The sequence below is a fragment of the Pezoporus occidentalis genome, unplaced genomic scaffold, assembly GCF_034315485.1.
Source record: "Pezoporus occidentalis ecotype Australia unplaced genomic scaffold, CSIRO_AGI_Poc_V1 ctg96, whole genome shotgun sequence".
Taxonomy (NCBI): domain Eukaryota; kingdom Metazoa; phylum Chordata; class Aves; order Psittaciformes; family Psittacidae; genus Pezoporus; species Pezoporus occidentalis.
In genome coordinates, this window is record NW_026916325.1 from 2,780,819 (window position 1) to 2,796,558 (window position 15,740).

The 15,740-nt window shown below is 38.7% G+C and overlaps 1 protein-coding gene across 11 annotated transcripts in view; it reads right to left on the reverse strand.

The window, feature by feature from the left end:
* Positions 1 to 15,740, reverse strand: part of PUM2 (pumilio RNA binding family member 2) — a 78,850-nt gene that overhangs the window by 30,131 nt on the left and 32,979 nt on the right. For 8 of the 11 annotated variants that reach the window (XM_062606353.1, XM_062606352.1, XM_062606351.1 and 5 more), the window contains 7 exons: positions 9,448 to 9,553; positions 8,971 to 9,158; positions 8,180 to 8,352; positions 4,504 to 4,774; positions 4,123 to 4,216; positions 2,780 to 2,905; positions 1,098 to 1,237 (listed from right to left, as the gene is read on the reverse strand). In XM_062606353.1, coding sequence (XP_062462337.1) covers positions 1,098 to 1,237; positions 2,780 to 2,905; positions 4,123 to 4,216; positions 4,504 to 4,774; positions 8,180 to 8,352; positions 8,971 to 9,158; positions 9,448 to 9,553 — 1,098 coding nt within the window. The remainder of the gene's footprint in view (positions 1 to 1,097; positions 1,238 to 2,779; positions 2,906 to 4,122; positions 4,217 to 4,503; positions 4,775 to 8,179; positions 8,353 to 8,970; positions 9,159 to 9,447; positions 9,554 to 15,740) is intronic. The other 3 variants (XM_062606350.1, XM_062606347.1, XM_062606354.1) reach the window with 2 other exon arrangements.

Consider the following 15,740-nt stretch of genomic DNA (forward strand, 5'->3'; position numbering starts at 1 on the left):
TTTCGTTAAAAGATAAGAAAGCAAGCCCATTTTGTGCTGAAAAATGTATAATTCAGTTCCTTTGCATATTTGATGCCACTTAGCTCTGAATTTCATTTTGGGAATACTCCACCTTGCTGTTTTCACAGATACATGAAAGAATAAAAGGCATGTAGTATTTGCTGACAAATGTGGCAATGAAGTATCTGCCTTGCTCTGCACAGCAGAGCTCATGTGTTCCATCAATGGTAATAAAGGACAAAACTCTCTAAGAGTTATATATTTATGATTTCCATTATTTATTAACTGAACACCTGTCCTTCCCTGATAAATACATTCACTTATATTATTTTCAGGCAACAGAATGATTTAAGTCTGAAAACTTCAGAGCTCGTAGTAACTCGTCTAAATAATTAACATTACAGTGCCAACAATGCTGCAAAAATGCAGTGAGTTTCAAGAATTCGCCTAACACTATCAACGTGCAACACAGGTGTATTTTGTTATGTTCCAACAGCTTATCTCTGATTGAATTTGATTGAAAAGCAATCTAAATTCTTTCAACTACTCTACTCCTTTTCGTTAAAATAATCTCCGGGTCCAAAATAAGACAGAAATACAATTTACAACATATCCCCACAAAACATTTTATCTGTGATTTGCATAAATTGGATATGAATGTTACGGAGAAAGCAAAATAACAATGGAGAGATGATACATGTTTAGTTATCAATGCAGTTCGTTGATAACAATTATCAGTAGGAGGAAAGATCCACCTGAATATTCAAACAGTGATGAAGGTACTCTGCAACTTCATGATAACTCAAAAGTCACTTCTTGTATTAAATTTGTCAGAGTGGCATTGAAATTAACCATATTGCCAGTGAACCAACCAAAGTTAACATTCACTCAAACGTAACATCATTATAAGATCTGGGCTTTTCTTTCATGGAAGAAGGCCACTGAAAGATTGTAGAATGCTTTTTTAAATGCACCATTTATTATCTGATACAACACAATACCCGAATTATGCAAAATTTTCTAGAAGCTGATCTTTATGTACATAAAATGTTAAGGTAAGGCTTTAAATGCACAACTCCTTTTTATGAAGAACCTACCGTCTGCTGTCCCTGTTGTGCCTGTGATGCTGCTTGCTGATTTGCAGTGGTATTTGCTGCTGCAGCTTGCTGCTGAAATAAATTGGCTGGATACACCCCCCATGGAACACCATAATACTGAGGTGGAACCACAGCAGGACCTAAAATCAGAAAACATGATTACTCCATCCACTGCAGCTAAAGTAACTGTTTATATTGTTTATAGCATCCATAGAATCATAGAACAGTTAGGGTTGGAAAGGACCTTTAAATCATCTAGTTCCAACCCCCCTGCCATGGGCAGGGACCCCTCACACTAAACCATATCACCCAAGGCCTTGTCCAACCTGGTCTTGAACACTGCCAGGGATGGAGCATTCACAACCTCCCTGGGCAACCCATTCCAGTGCCTCACCACCCTAACAGGAAAGAATTTCCTCCTTATATCCAACCTAAACTTCCCCTGTTTAAGTTTGAACCCATTACCCCTTGTCTTATCACTACAGTCCCTAATGAAGAGTCCCTCTCCAGCATCCCTATAGGCCCCCTTCAGATACTGGAAGGCTGCTATGAGGTCTCCATGCAGCCTTCTCTTCTCCAGGCTGAACAGCCCCATCTTCTGAATGTCAAAACAGAAATCAGTATTAAAAAAGAAATTAATTCCCATATTAGCCAAAATGATACATGAACACAAATGAGTTAAAGGACTCCCATCAAAACATACCTTCTCTATGAAAAAATAAATACCCTTGTGAGACTTGGGTGACAAATTAAAAACTTAATCAAAGTTTATATATCAAAGAACACTCAAAATCAGTTTCCATGGTTGGAAAAAAGATCATTTCAGAACACCACAGAACGAACCAAATTCATCCGCCCCACAGTGTTATACTGAGACTTTAATAATCTGTTATTCCTCCTTTCTGTGTGCTTCCTTTGCTTACAAACACAACTACTGCCTCTGCCTCCCCTGCCTACTACATCACACTCTCCAGAACAGACACACTTACCTTTTCTAGTCTATTCATAAAGAACTTGTAGAAGTCTGAGCACTCTGTATCACTGCACTGTACACATCATGCATTATGCACACAGTCATTTTGGTTCTTTCTACTGCCTTTCCTGTAAAACCATCAACTGCAGATACAGGTTTTGTACAAAATGTACTGCTCAGGTTTGGGCACTAACTGGGACTTGAATTCTCAGTGGTGGTGGTTCACAGTGATACCTATTAACTTTAAAGAGACTTTCCTGAGCTTGGGGTTTATCTGTTGTCTGGGCCTTTCAGCATGCCGGAAAACATCTTTATTCTCATGCCCACTGGGAATGAGAAAACCTGGAATTAGGAAATTAATGCACAGAATGAAAACATACAAGGAAAGGTTAGCTGTCTCATCTTGTGAAAATAATACATACTGCTAATGTCAGATGAAAACTTTATTAAGGATGAACATTTTTAGACCAGAAAAAAACCTAACTGCTGCATATAAAAGTCCAATGGAAATATTCAGAATGGGCATACAACAGAAACTGAATCCCTTTCCATTTTAGTGAAATTTTTCAAAATGATAGTATTAATTTTCCTACAAGTCCCTCCTTCCTAGAAACACATTTACAGAAAATAAACAGGATGGATTTCAGCTTTTTTTTCTAATTTTGTTCAGTAAAATTATTAAGATAAACACTAGAAAGTGTTCAGTTACCTGCTAGGGTAGCTGCTGCAGCTAATCCAGCTGCAGTGTATGGGTCAGTACCTGGAGGAGCAGCACTGATAATGTATGGGTTTGGCACAAAAGCAGCTGGAGCCAAGCCTGCTGAGAATACGCCTGCTACAGTAATAAACAGAGTTTAATTATAGCTGACATACTTAGCAAGCACCATCACATTCAAACCAATCAAATCACAAAGCTATCTGTTAGAATCAGAACTGCTTGTATTTCAGGAGTTTCTAAGAGCAGACACACTGCTACAGAAATCAACACTTTATGTCTTTTTGCCGTTCTTGTTTTACTAATCCCAAGACCTAACAGCTTTGCTTTGCTGTATCTACAGACTCCAGGGAGATTTATATCCTGTGTATCTACCCACCCTTATACAGAAAAGATTATACAGAGTGGAATTTACCTTGCCCACCTTTAACTATCTAAAAGTTACACAAGTCTTGCAACAAAACTCTATCAGACAAATCATCTAGTGTCTTAGGTGAATCAGCCAGGAAGAATGAAGCACCTGCTAGAGATACAAATCTCTTTTCCTTGAGAAGAGGGGGAAAAAAAAAAAAAATCTAAAAAAATCTAACCAGATAGTTTAAATCAAACACCTGGCTTTTAAACAGCCAGTTATGAGATGCTAATCTTACTTTCGAGAATCCAAATTTGATATAAGGACTGTAATGGAAGGAGAATGCAAACAAAACATTCCTACCAGTTTCTCCAGTCAGGCAGGTTCATGTATTTTTTCCAACACTGAGGCAGCAACTAGTGCAGCAAGCATGGCACATCAGACTATGTTCCTCCTTCTGAATAGGAGGCTTCTTGCTAAACTTCAGTTAATGAGTATCAGAAGAGGCTGCATTTGCAAGGCGCAAGACACAGCTGACTCCTCAGTCAGCACTGTATAAAGCAGGGGCTTCTTTGCAGCTCAGAAGTCAAAGGCAGACAGAAGACAAGAACTGGGGATCCCACAAATATCTCAATTTGCCATGCTCCCAGCTGAAAGGCTGTATGAGTCAGCTGTATAACACTAAAGACCTGCCACTTTTAAACCCCAGCTGCAGCTGCTGACCCTTCTGCCTCCTTGTTGAGTTGCCAGTACACTAAAAACTTTATGCATCCAATTAATACACTGAATTGCTTTAAAGGGACAGAAAAAAAAAACAACACGCTTGCTGGAGAATTAATTCCATCACAAAGAAAGGCACCTGCAAGAATAAAGAGCCACCTCTTTAAAAGGTGCCATTAACAAGGAAGAATGAATTAACATTCTTTTTTGATTTCAAAATCCCACTTTTGCCAGGGATGCCTGGTGTACTTTACAAAAACCTCACCTATGTGCGGCTGCTGAGCTGCAGCCAGTGCGTACTGCTGCTGCTGGGCTGCTGTTAACTGCTGGACAGTCAGAGCATTAGTCCTCTGGAAAAGCTATTGGAAAAGAAAAAAGATGCTTTTCAGTTTTCAAAAGTCAGGGCTATAATATACTGGGATTTACTTATAAAAAAGTATTTTAAACCAAGCTTCTATCCTAATAAATTACTAAACCAGAAATTCATGCACCAGTATACTTCTAGATTAAATATACATTGATATGCCTTTGACTAAGTCACAGACAAAACAATTAAATGCATTATATGCTTAAATAGCTGATTATCAAAGAGGATAATGCACAGCTTAAAGGATCAATTCAGCACGTTTTCAATTCCATTACTAACCTGCTGCTGAGAACTATAGTCAAAAAGTCCTACAGTAGCTCCTGAAGAGTCCATTTGTACCTGATTGCCAGGATAATCAAACTGTAGGGAATCAAGACCAACTTGTTCCATGGCATCTAGATTCTGATTTTCTGGATTTGAAAATTCTTCCACCAGAGGCTTGTGAGCTGTTGGATTGGGAAGTGGACCTAATCCTTCTGTGGTGCCAGGATTGGGGCCCAAGCGTTCAGCTACTTCTGTTGGGGAGGCCTGTCGACTTCCAGGGGTACGACTGTTTAGAAGAAATTAAAGAAACTTTTCAGTGTTAAATAAAGCTGTCCATGGGCAGAGTACAGCATCTGTATTTTAAAAAAGAACTCAGACTTCAAAACGGAAGCTACAGACCAATTTTAACAATTTTAAACAACATGCATCAGTGGCTCAAGATAAAGGACACATTTCACTTCAAAGCACAATTTTATTTATTATTTTTGAAACTTTAGAACTATACAGATCTTCAAATCACTGGAGAAAAACTCATATTTGAGGCTGTTTTGAGTGATGTAGAGTGGACTATGGTCACCTTTAACTTTCGGGGATGGCTCTTTATTGCATTTGGGAGCGAAAGGAATTATTAGAAAATGTATTGAAGAGAAATTTAAGAAAAGAAAAAAAGAAATGGCTATGTGCACCTCATGCCAAAGGAGAGAGAGACAGACAATAAAAATTCAACTGGAAAAGACAAACATACAATATAGCAAGTATCTTTCATATCTTGAACGAAACAATGTATTTTTTTACCTTAAGTAAAATGGACTCCTAATTGCCTCATTTAGCATTTGACTAAAACATTTAATTTCCTACACATCTCACTTAGTAGACTACACTACACCACATAAATGGTCGGGGGGGGGGGGCGGGGGGGAGTGTTCCCAATATAATTCCACTGATTCCCTCTCAGTTTCCCTAAGAATAAATACAGCCTCTTGTTGCAGGAAAGAATCTTTAGGCGTAAGAAAAACATGCGTGTTTGGTTTCTGCTGGCAGCAGGAGACAGGGTTCCTGTTGGCAGTGAGACAGAGATGCGAAGCTGGACATGACTTACTATACCAAATCCCTGAAAATTCAGTTTCCAAGTATGAAGCACTGGTGGCAGCTGAGATGCAGATAGCTACACTTACACCACACTTACATTCAAACACTAGGTGCACTAGTGTTTAAATTCCCATCAGAGGACAAGAAAACCTAGTCAACAGCAATAACAAGAGCCCAGAAAGCAACTCAACTGAGCAGTTACTGTAAGTTTACTTTGAGTTAAACCTGAAGTATCTTCTCATCAACCACCATCTGTACTGACTACATCCCCACTGAATACAGGGGAATTCCTGTGCACCTATAAAGACCTACCAGCAAACACCTGAAGTGAGAGGTCAACAGATTCACATCCTAAAGAGATTCCCAACCCTGTATTTGGTTAGATTTACAGTACCTTAATTTTGAGTGGTACCCCAATGTCTGTGTGAGGCCAAATTGCTTAGACAACCAATTTTTACTGGCAAAAATCTAGAATCAGCTATTATAAGGAGTTGTGCTAGAGAATCTATGCTCCCTTAACAGCATTATTGTGTTGGCAGAACTTGATAATTATATATTGTTTTTCCGGAAACATACAACTTCCAGTGAAGTTTGCTTTAATTATGAAATCTGGGCTCAGATACAAAATGCCATCTTGCAGGATGAAACTACGCTTATCCCAGCAGTACACTGCCAGACCAGTATGGTATCCTGCTAATTCTAGGACAGAGACAAAGCCTTAGTACTACTTGTTCTGCTCCTCCCTCTTCAGGGCCCCAAAGTTGAAATATCTGTTTCACACTGACGCACAAGATGTATGAAAAGAAATCTGTCAGTACTAATGTATTTGCTGATACCAACTCTAACTGTATAGCTAGAAAGCAGTCTCTTAGTGAGTTTATTCAACAATACGGTATTACTATTAATACAAGTAATAATTATTACTTTTGACAAAATACTAGAGATGAAGCACTTGCACTATATTTTTTTTAAATATAACAACCAACTGCATGACTAACATCTATAACATATTGGCCACCACCTCAGTATCCTAGCTACCAATTATATCTTGCTCAATGTACAAACTTGAGTTTGAAGCCATTTAATATTCTTTATTCTTCCCAGGTGACATACAGCATCATCAAAGTGAAGAACAATAGGAAAAAAGGCAGTTATTTCAGTACCTATTTTAGTTTAAAAAAAAAAAAAAGCTGTAAGTACAATAAAAATACAAAGAGGAGGACAGGACAAAGTTTCTTTGTTAATATTTATGTTTACCTAATATAGGTTGCTCCTTATAATGGTGCTGTTCTGTTGCTATAGTTAAAGTTGTGTCAATACTTCAATTATAAACCTCTGTTTGGAGGGTTTGTACCACCACTTTATATGGCTCATTTAAATTAGATGGGCTTTTTTTTTGAGAGAGAGAGTTTTACTGGCTTTGGATGCTTTTTTGCACCTGTTCTTTTTAATAATTTATCTATTTAAACAATATGTAAGGTGCTTTGCAAGCAACTATTTCAAGATTGAAATAGATACTGGTAAAAAAAAGCAGGACAAAATTTATTCTGCATTTTCTACATGTAATATTGAAGGTAACTTTGTTTATTGTGCACACTGCAGCGTGCATCCGAAAGAAGCTAACTTGAGCTCTCTTAACTCTTTGGTACTATACTCTTTTCAATAATATGTCCTGAAAAACAGACCTGAAGAATCCCTCCTTAGCCCCAGGTAAATACATTTTTTAAAGGGTAGGAAATACTTACATATGGAATTCAAACATGCATTTTAGTATACTTGTTCAGTTATGAAGTAATGAAACCACAACTATTCAGTCATGTTCATCAAGCTAACACAAATTCATGAACAGTCTAGTTTTCCAATCTTGCTAATTCTTCTGTATGACAGTTACAAATGCATCACAGTCATTTAAAACCAAAGATTAGTCCTTTAAAAATACCCAATTTAAAAAGCAGCTATTAGGAAAAAATAGGCTAGCTGTACTATATAGGAATATAGCTGTCATATAGGAATTCACAGTTCAAAAGCTTGAGCTTGATGCAATTTTTTTTCCCCTAAGCAAACCACCAAACCACATCACCATTCTGTACTGTGAATAGGTGACATTTAACTACACGAACAGGGAAATACATTGTTTCTTCTTCGTCAAATAAATGGTTTCTGTAAGCACTTTTGTGGGGAAATAATTGTGTTAGGCTATGGCAACCACTAGCAAAATTAGAAGGAAAACTAAAATTCTCAAGGACTTGCTCTCTACAACAACAATCAGATGCAAAAGTTAGGAGTATTAAGAAGAAGCAGAGAGAAAGGAATTTAGTTTGAAATAAAAAGGGTTAAAGTTTTCATCCCTTTTTAATTCATCACATTTTAAAGGTACCCATATTTGAATAATTAGCATATTAAGATGAATTTGTCTCATGAGAAGTAACACATACATTAATGACAATCCTAAGAAACATGTGGCACAGTGGGAAGGGGAGGATGTGGGGTAGGAAGAATCACTCTGCAGCTGGGTAATGTTTAAAGCTGACACATAAACCAGAACTGTAATAATGCCCTTAAGAGACATGCTTGTCTTCTTGAGAAACAGTTGAAAGCTTACTTAAAATCTTTGCAATCGGCATCCATTCCATTTGGTAAACCTCTGCCATTTATTTTAGTAACATCCTCATCATCTCCTTGTTTAAGATCTCTGTTTTTGTCCTCCTCAAATGGGGAAGCCTTGCCTTTCTGATCTCCTTTCTCAGGTCCATCTGTTTCAGCATCTCTAGTGCCCTGAGGAAAAAGAATCTGTTTGATTCTGAATATTGAACAGAATACAACAGGAGCACCACAAGGTGACCTAATTCTACACTACAGTGCATGTAAACAATAAAAACCACTTTCTTTTCAATGGAATTGCATTTGGTGGGTAACTTGATCATCAAGTTTCAACCACATGCAATTAATAACTGCCAAAATGTGAAAAGGAATGCCAAGATTTATAATGGAAGAGCTAACTCAACCTTAACTATAGCGGTGCTGTTAAAGCAGTAACACTTTGAATTTGATACACTTTATACAGTTAAAACATTTAGTACACAACAAACCCGCACAGAAACACAGAATAGAAAGATCTAGAATAAAGCCCATTACACATTTTAAATTAAGCTATTTGCAGCTTTTTTCCTTCATTTAAAGGTGTTAAGAAAAAACTTTTTTAAAGACAGCTATTCAGTCAAAATTCTCAAACCACTTCCCTCTTCTGCCCTCTCCAACCAAGGAAGAAAGACAGTGAATACACACTTCCTTCTGAAGAGAAGAGTTTAGAAAGATAAATGGACAGAGTAGAAAATAAAACCATGTAAGACAGTAAGGACACAACAGACAAGCTTAACACACTGCATTACTTACAAAAGCTCCTTTCCTAAACCGGGAATCCAATTTATCAGCTGGAGAGGAACTTAACACATATTCTACCATGCTCACTCCAAGGCCACCACTTTCTGATCTTGGAGACAATACAGCATTTACTTCACTGTTTCCATGAAAACCCTGTCCAGGCTTCCTCTGTACCATAATAGGCTGGGACATAGAATGGTCTGTTAAAAACAAATAAATACATTAAACTATTGTATTTTTTAAATACAACTTGTAATGTTTTTGCAATATTAAACCAATAGTAAGACCAAAATTAAATAAAATAAATTCCAAACCCTGGTTTCAAAAAGTGTTGTTGGCACTCAAGCACCACTGCAATATACATTTTCATAATGAAAATTAAAGGAAAATAAAATTTAATACACAAATTAAAACGTATAATATTAATTTACTCTGAAATAAGTTACCAAACATGACTCATTTTTCAAAACCTATGCATCCGTCACTTACGAGGAGTTCCCCATGCAGTCTCTCTCCACTCATCACCAAGGAATATCCCTTTTTGTCCATCTTTTGCTGAATCATCAGGTTCCCAAAACTTTTTGGCAGGTAAAAGCTGTTCCAAAAGAGAAAATAGTTTTATTTAAAATATGCTAATTAAGAGGATATCTGCTGGAGAGGAACTTAATCCTGGGGATTAAGTGGGGACTTAATAGCCTGGGGATCTGTTACAGACTGCCTGATCAAGAGGAATCTGTGGATGAAGTGCTGTATAGGCAGATAGGAACAACCTCACACTCGCAGGCTCTTGTCCTCATGGGAGACTTCAACCACCCTGATACCTGTTGGAGTGATGGTACGGCCTAGCACAAGCAATCCAGGAGGTTCCTTGATTGTGTGGAAGACAATTTCCTTCTGCAAGTAATAGAGCAGCTGACAAGGAGAGGTGCCATGCTTGACCTCGTGCTCACGAACAGGGACGGGCTCGTTGGAAACGTGACTCTCCAGGGCAGCCTTGGTTGCAGTGATCACGAGATGGTCAAATTCAAGATCCTCAGGGCAGTGAGAAGAGTGTGCAACAAGCTCACAGCCCTGGACTTCAAGAGAGCAGAATACGGCCTCTTCAGGAACCTGCTTAGTAAGGTTCCATGGGATATAGCCCTAGAGGGCAAGGGGCACAAGACTGTTGGTTGATATTCAAGGATCACCTATTGCAAACTCAGGAGTGTTGCATCCCTACTAGAAGGAAATGCAGCAGGAGGAGGACCAGGAGACCTCCTTGGATGGATAAGGAGCTACTGAGGAAACTTAAGAGGGTAAAAAAAAGGCTTATAAAAGGTGGAAGCCAGGACAGGCGGCCTAGGAAGAATACAGGGATGTTGTCCAGGAAGCTAGGGACCAGGTTAGGAAAGCTAAGGCCCAGTTAGAATTAAACTTGGCTAGGGATGTGAAAGATAACAGGAAGGGATTCTATAGGTACATAGCGAATAAAAGACAGACTAGGGATAACATGGTCCCTCTACAGAAGCTATCAGGAGTACTTGCTACACTGGATTCGGAGAAAGCTGAGGTTCTGAATGACTTCTTTGCCTCAGTCTTCACTGGCAAACACTGACCACAACACTCAAGTCATGGAAGGAAGACACAGGGACTGTAAGAATGAAGACCTTAGGCCCTCTGTAAGAGAGGATCTGGTTCCAGACCATCTTAAAAACTTAAACGTACATGAGACCTGATGAAATCCATCCACAGGTCCTGAAGGAGCTGGCAAATGAAGTTGCTAAGCCACTGTCCATCACATTTGAAAAATCATGGCAGTCAGGTGAAGTTCCCGATGACTGGAAAAAGGGAAATATAACCCCCATTTTCAAGAAGGGGAAAACAGATGACCCAAGGAACTACAGACCAGTCAGTCTCACCTCTGTGCCTGGCAAAATCTTGGAGCAGATTCTCCTGGAAGGCATGCTAAGGCACATGAAAAACAACAAGGTGCTTGGTGACAGCCAGCATGGCTTCACTAAGGGCAAATCCTGCCTGACCAATTTGGTGGCCTTCTATGATGGGGCTACAAAACTGATGGACAGGGGTAGAGCAGTTGTTGTCATCTACCCGGATTTGTGCAAAGCGTTCAACACTGTCCCGCATGACATACTTAACATGAGCCAGCACTGTACACTCACAGCCCAGAAAGCCAACCGGATCCTTGGCTGCATCAAAAGGAGCGGGACCAGCAGCTCGAAGAGGGTGATCCTGCCCCTCTTCACTGCTCTTGTGAGACCTCACTTGGAGTACTGTGTACAATTCTGGTGTCCTCAAAGTGAAATGGACATGGAACTGTTGGAACAAGTCCAGAGGAGGGCCACAAGGATAATCAGGGGACTGGAGCACCTCCCACATGAAGACAGGCTGAGAAAGTTGGGGCTGTTGAGCCTGGAGAAGGCTGCATGGAGACCTCATAGCAGTCTTCCAGTATCTGAAGGGGGCCTGTAAGGATGCTGGGGAGGGGACTCTGCATTAGGGACTGTAGTGACAGAACAAGGGGTAATGGGTTAAAACATAAATAGGGGAAGTTTAGATTGGATATAAGGAGGAAGTTCTTTACTGTGAGGGTGGTGAGGCACTGGAATGGGTTGCCCAGGGAAGTTGTGAGTGCTTCATCCCTGGCTGTGTTCAAGGCCAGGCTGGAAAAAGCCTTGGGCGATATGGTTTATTGTGAGGTGTCCCTGCCCACGGCAGGGGGGTTGGAACTAGATGATCTTAAGGTCCTTTCCAACCCTAACAATTCTATGATTCTATGATATGCAAGTAATTAATATGAGATAACAAAGTCAGCTGTACATAAGGAAGCACATGCTGTCAAGGAATAAACAAAAGTTCTGTTACTGAAGCTGATATTGTATAAAGAAATTGCTTAAATGACCCTAAGAAGACTGAAATTCTGAAGTCATGACCAAGAGATGAAAAATACAGAAGCCGCTGGAAAAAAACTGATCAAATTAATCCCTGTGTTAAACCATGTCAATCCTCTCAAACTTTAACCAACACTGCCTTCTTCTCATACACATTCAAAAGCTTGGCCTCCAACTACTGCTATCATAATCAGAAACAGCAGCAATTCTTCGTAAAGTTCTGTTCCCTTAGAAATGCACCATGTTCCAAATTTTAGGACATGGTGTCAAGTCACCTTTAGACCACAGGGATCTGCTGGTTACAGATTTGTGACATTCAAATCTGAATTTCCACATACCAACGATTCCATTTAGCTGTACAATTTATAAAGCAGAAAGTTTAAAGCTAGACTAGTACCACCTGTACCACTAGACAGTACTGTACTCTCCTTGAGAAGACATGTTACTTGACAGAAGCACTGCACAAGCAAAAAAAGACCTCAAATGCCAACATTCTTTTTACTTCTGTTTTAGAGCTTTTACTTTATTCCTCTAGCTTTTCCAACTGGTAACCATGAAACTGCCAAATGGCATATTGCATTTTCTCTTTAATATGTAACTAAAAGCCTGTATTCTCATACTAGATATTACATAATTCACAAGGTCTGAAACTGAAACTACAGTGAAAGCAACATGCAAAAGGAAAAAAAAATATATGGACAGTGGCACTGTAATCCATCAGGTTTTGCAAAATTTAATGTTTAATTCAAAATCTTTTAAATTTAGAAAAAAAACATAACCTGATAATTCTTTGTTTGCAATACAAAACTATGTACTGGAGCTTTGATTCTCTTGCTACTTGAATGACTAAAAAAAACCTCTTCTGAGCCTCACAGATGCTTAGTATAAGCCTTGATGAAACTCGTAACAAGAGTACTTTTTTTAGGTGTTTTAGTGTAGCACTGAAAGAGCTCATGAAAACAGCTTCAAGAAGAGAGTAAAACTGCCAGGCCCCAATATTAAAACACTGAAACAGGGGTGGCAAAAACTTCTCTGGAATAACTTAAGGATTGACAATTGTTTCTCTGTGCTGCCAAGAGCTCTTACCAGAAGTATTTTGGCTGCCTAACCTACAGACATCCATGGGGTCCTTACATTCATTAGAACAGGACTCAGGGTGGATGTGGGGATTGAAGGCAGTGAGATTTGCATGAAAAAGAGTCCAGGAATGAGCTCTGACGCTTTGGTGATTTGACAAGCCCTGGGGCAATGAGTTGCAGCCTTGAAGGCCAGACAATGTGGGGGCTGTGAGAGGGTCTGCAACATTGTGATTGGACAATTTACCTGGAGAGTTTCACAGCGGCCAACAAGACTGAACGTTGTATGTATGTGCAGGTTGGGAAAGTACCGAACAAGGGGATAAAAAGGGCTCGGTGATAATAAACGAGGATTTGAGTCTCTGCATCAACTTGAGCCCCTGTGAAATGCCACAGGTGGAGGGTGATACAGCCAACGCTCAACAAAACTATAGAAGAGTATTAGACTTGCAAGAGCACTACACTGCTAGAACCTGCCACAGCTGAGATACCCACTTTGTCAGTGCATGGCAGAATCATTACTAGGTGTCAACCAAGCTCACTTTGGGAGCACAAGGATATTAAGTTTACCCTGAATTTAAAGGATGAAGTTAGCTGTCAGAGGACACAGAAAATAGATTCATGGAATCTTACAACCACTGTTCAACTAAAAGCAAAAGATTATAAATTTCAGATCAGTCTATGCACTCTACTTATCCTTTTTAGCTTTATCCTGTAACAAGTTTACAGTACTATTTATTTTTCATTTTATAGGATAGTGGTGGAACAGAATGCAAGCATTTAGTATCTATGAAACCTTGGTTTTGAGAAAGAGAATCACATTTTATTCTAAATTCAGTCTTAACACAAGTTCAAATATGTGTCCAGCTAAGACGTGTAAGAAATACAGAAGCGAAGGTGTCACAACCTAACACAACCATGCCAGAATAAAACAGATGTATTAATATCCTGGGCGTCATAACATGAGCATTACCTTAAAGTGTGCTTAGCCTGAAATTAGTAAGTTCCACTATCAGGTGTCCAGGCAACACAATGTTAGAAATAATACACAAATATGCATGCTCTCAAATTTCAGATATATCAACTGCTTGCAGTCTTCATGTACACTGGTACACAAAGAATATACAGTATCTTTAAGACAAAACATACTGCATCATCTATACTTCACAAGACTAAACTGTATCCTATTGAAGATGAAACATTTACAGAAAGGCTTGTGTTTTAGATGCTACGTAAGAGAAGTCCTTCATGTATTTAAATGAATGGATTTTTCCTAAAGTTTATAATTTGGCACCTCCAAAGGACAGTGATTTATATTTACTTTGGGGTTTTTTTGGACAGATGATGGATACGACATATATGATGCTTTTTTTAAAGGGATGTTTAAACTATTGGACTGCCATGTAAATCAGCAGTCCTATCAGCTATCAACTTCTTAATGATGGAACTCAAAAAAAGAGTACTTTTCAGAAAACCAAAACAAGTGTGTTCCTCTTTAACAGACCAGAAAAAAAAAGCCCACTTGATTAGTTTTACTGTAAAAGACTTCATCAAGAAATCATCGCAAATTAACCCAAGTAGCTAAAATCTTCATGCTTTGATAATATGCGTTATGCTCAACATTTCCTGCATTTAACCCAAAACAAAAAGAAACCTCACAAAGACACATCCAATTCTAATTCAAAATAATGGAAAAGATTGCCTTATTTCTTACAAAGATCTTCCAACAGTACACTAAAAGTGTCTTTTTTCAGTATCAACACTGATCCCTGTCAAGTCTCTGGCAGATGAATAAAGCCCTTTTCTACACAGAGATAATAACCAATTATGCTAAAGCTGCCTCTTAACCAGCTCACTGGTAAGTAACTGCACAGTCTCAATTACTGGGTCTTGAATTATTTTTTTAATTTTTAGGATCAGAAGTTAATCCTACAGAGCCTTCCATGATTTCTCTGAATGAAGTTTTGACACCAGAAATGTATGCACTATCCCTAAAATGAAATCATTGTGTGCTTTGACCCTCTAAGTTACTATAAGAATAGACATTATCAAAAAATATTTTTATTTATATCCTGTTTGGCAGAAAGTTTTATATAAGCCTGAGAAGAGAAACAGCACCATGTGTTGTTATTTCTTCAGAGTATTATCATGAACTTAAGGGTCACGCTAGCTTTTGGGAGCTGAAGCCAGACGCATTATCTGTGTATAACCAATCTGAGAGCTAAAAATTCAGAGGACATTTAGTGAAGGATGCCTGCAATCCGCAGATCTCTTGCTAATAAAACTCTACTGCTTCTTTACAGAATAAATTAACAAAGAATTGCAAGACATAAACAGATCAAGGAAACAGTACAACTGACTCACATTATGCTGTCCTGATAGTGTTTGAGACCACGCTCCATCTGAATGCAGTTCAGATGGACTGCTTAACAGAAGGATCTCCAGTATGTATTATTTCCAAAATGTGTTAAAATATAATGAAAACAGATTTTGTACTATATTACTTTACATTAGCACATGGAAGCAATACTTGCTCAGGATTCACAGACAGTCTTGATTTTAGTAATGATGTGAAAATCAAGACTTAACAGCCTCCTAATGCCAAGTACTGATTCCCAGATGGGGAAGGAAAAAAAAAAAAGACAAAGAAGGATTAGAATTATGAACAAGAAATCATTTTCAGTTTGGAATAAAATCTATCCAGATAGATTTCCAGATAGAGAAAATGAGGAAGCTAACAACCTCCCAATAGCTAGAAGCAGATCACTTGGCATGACCTCCCTTTCACACCTGTCAAAGTAGACAGAGGGCAGCACCT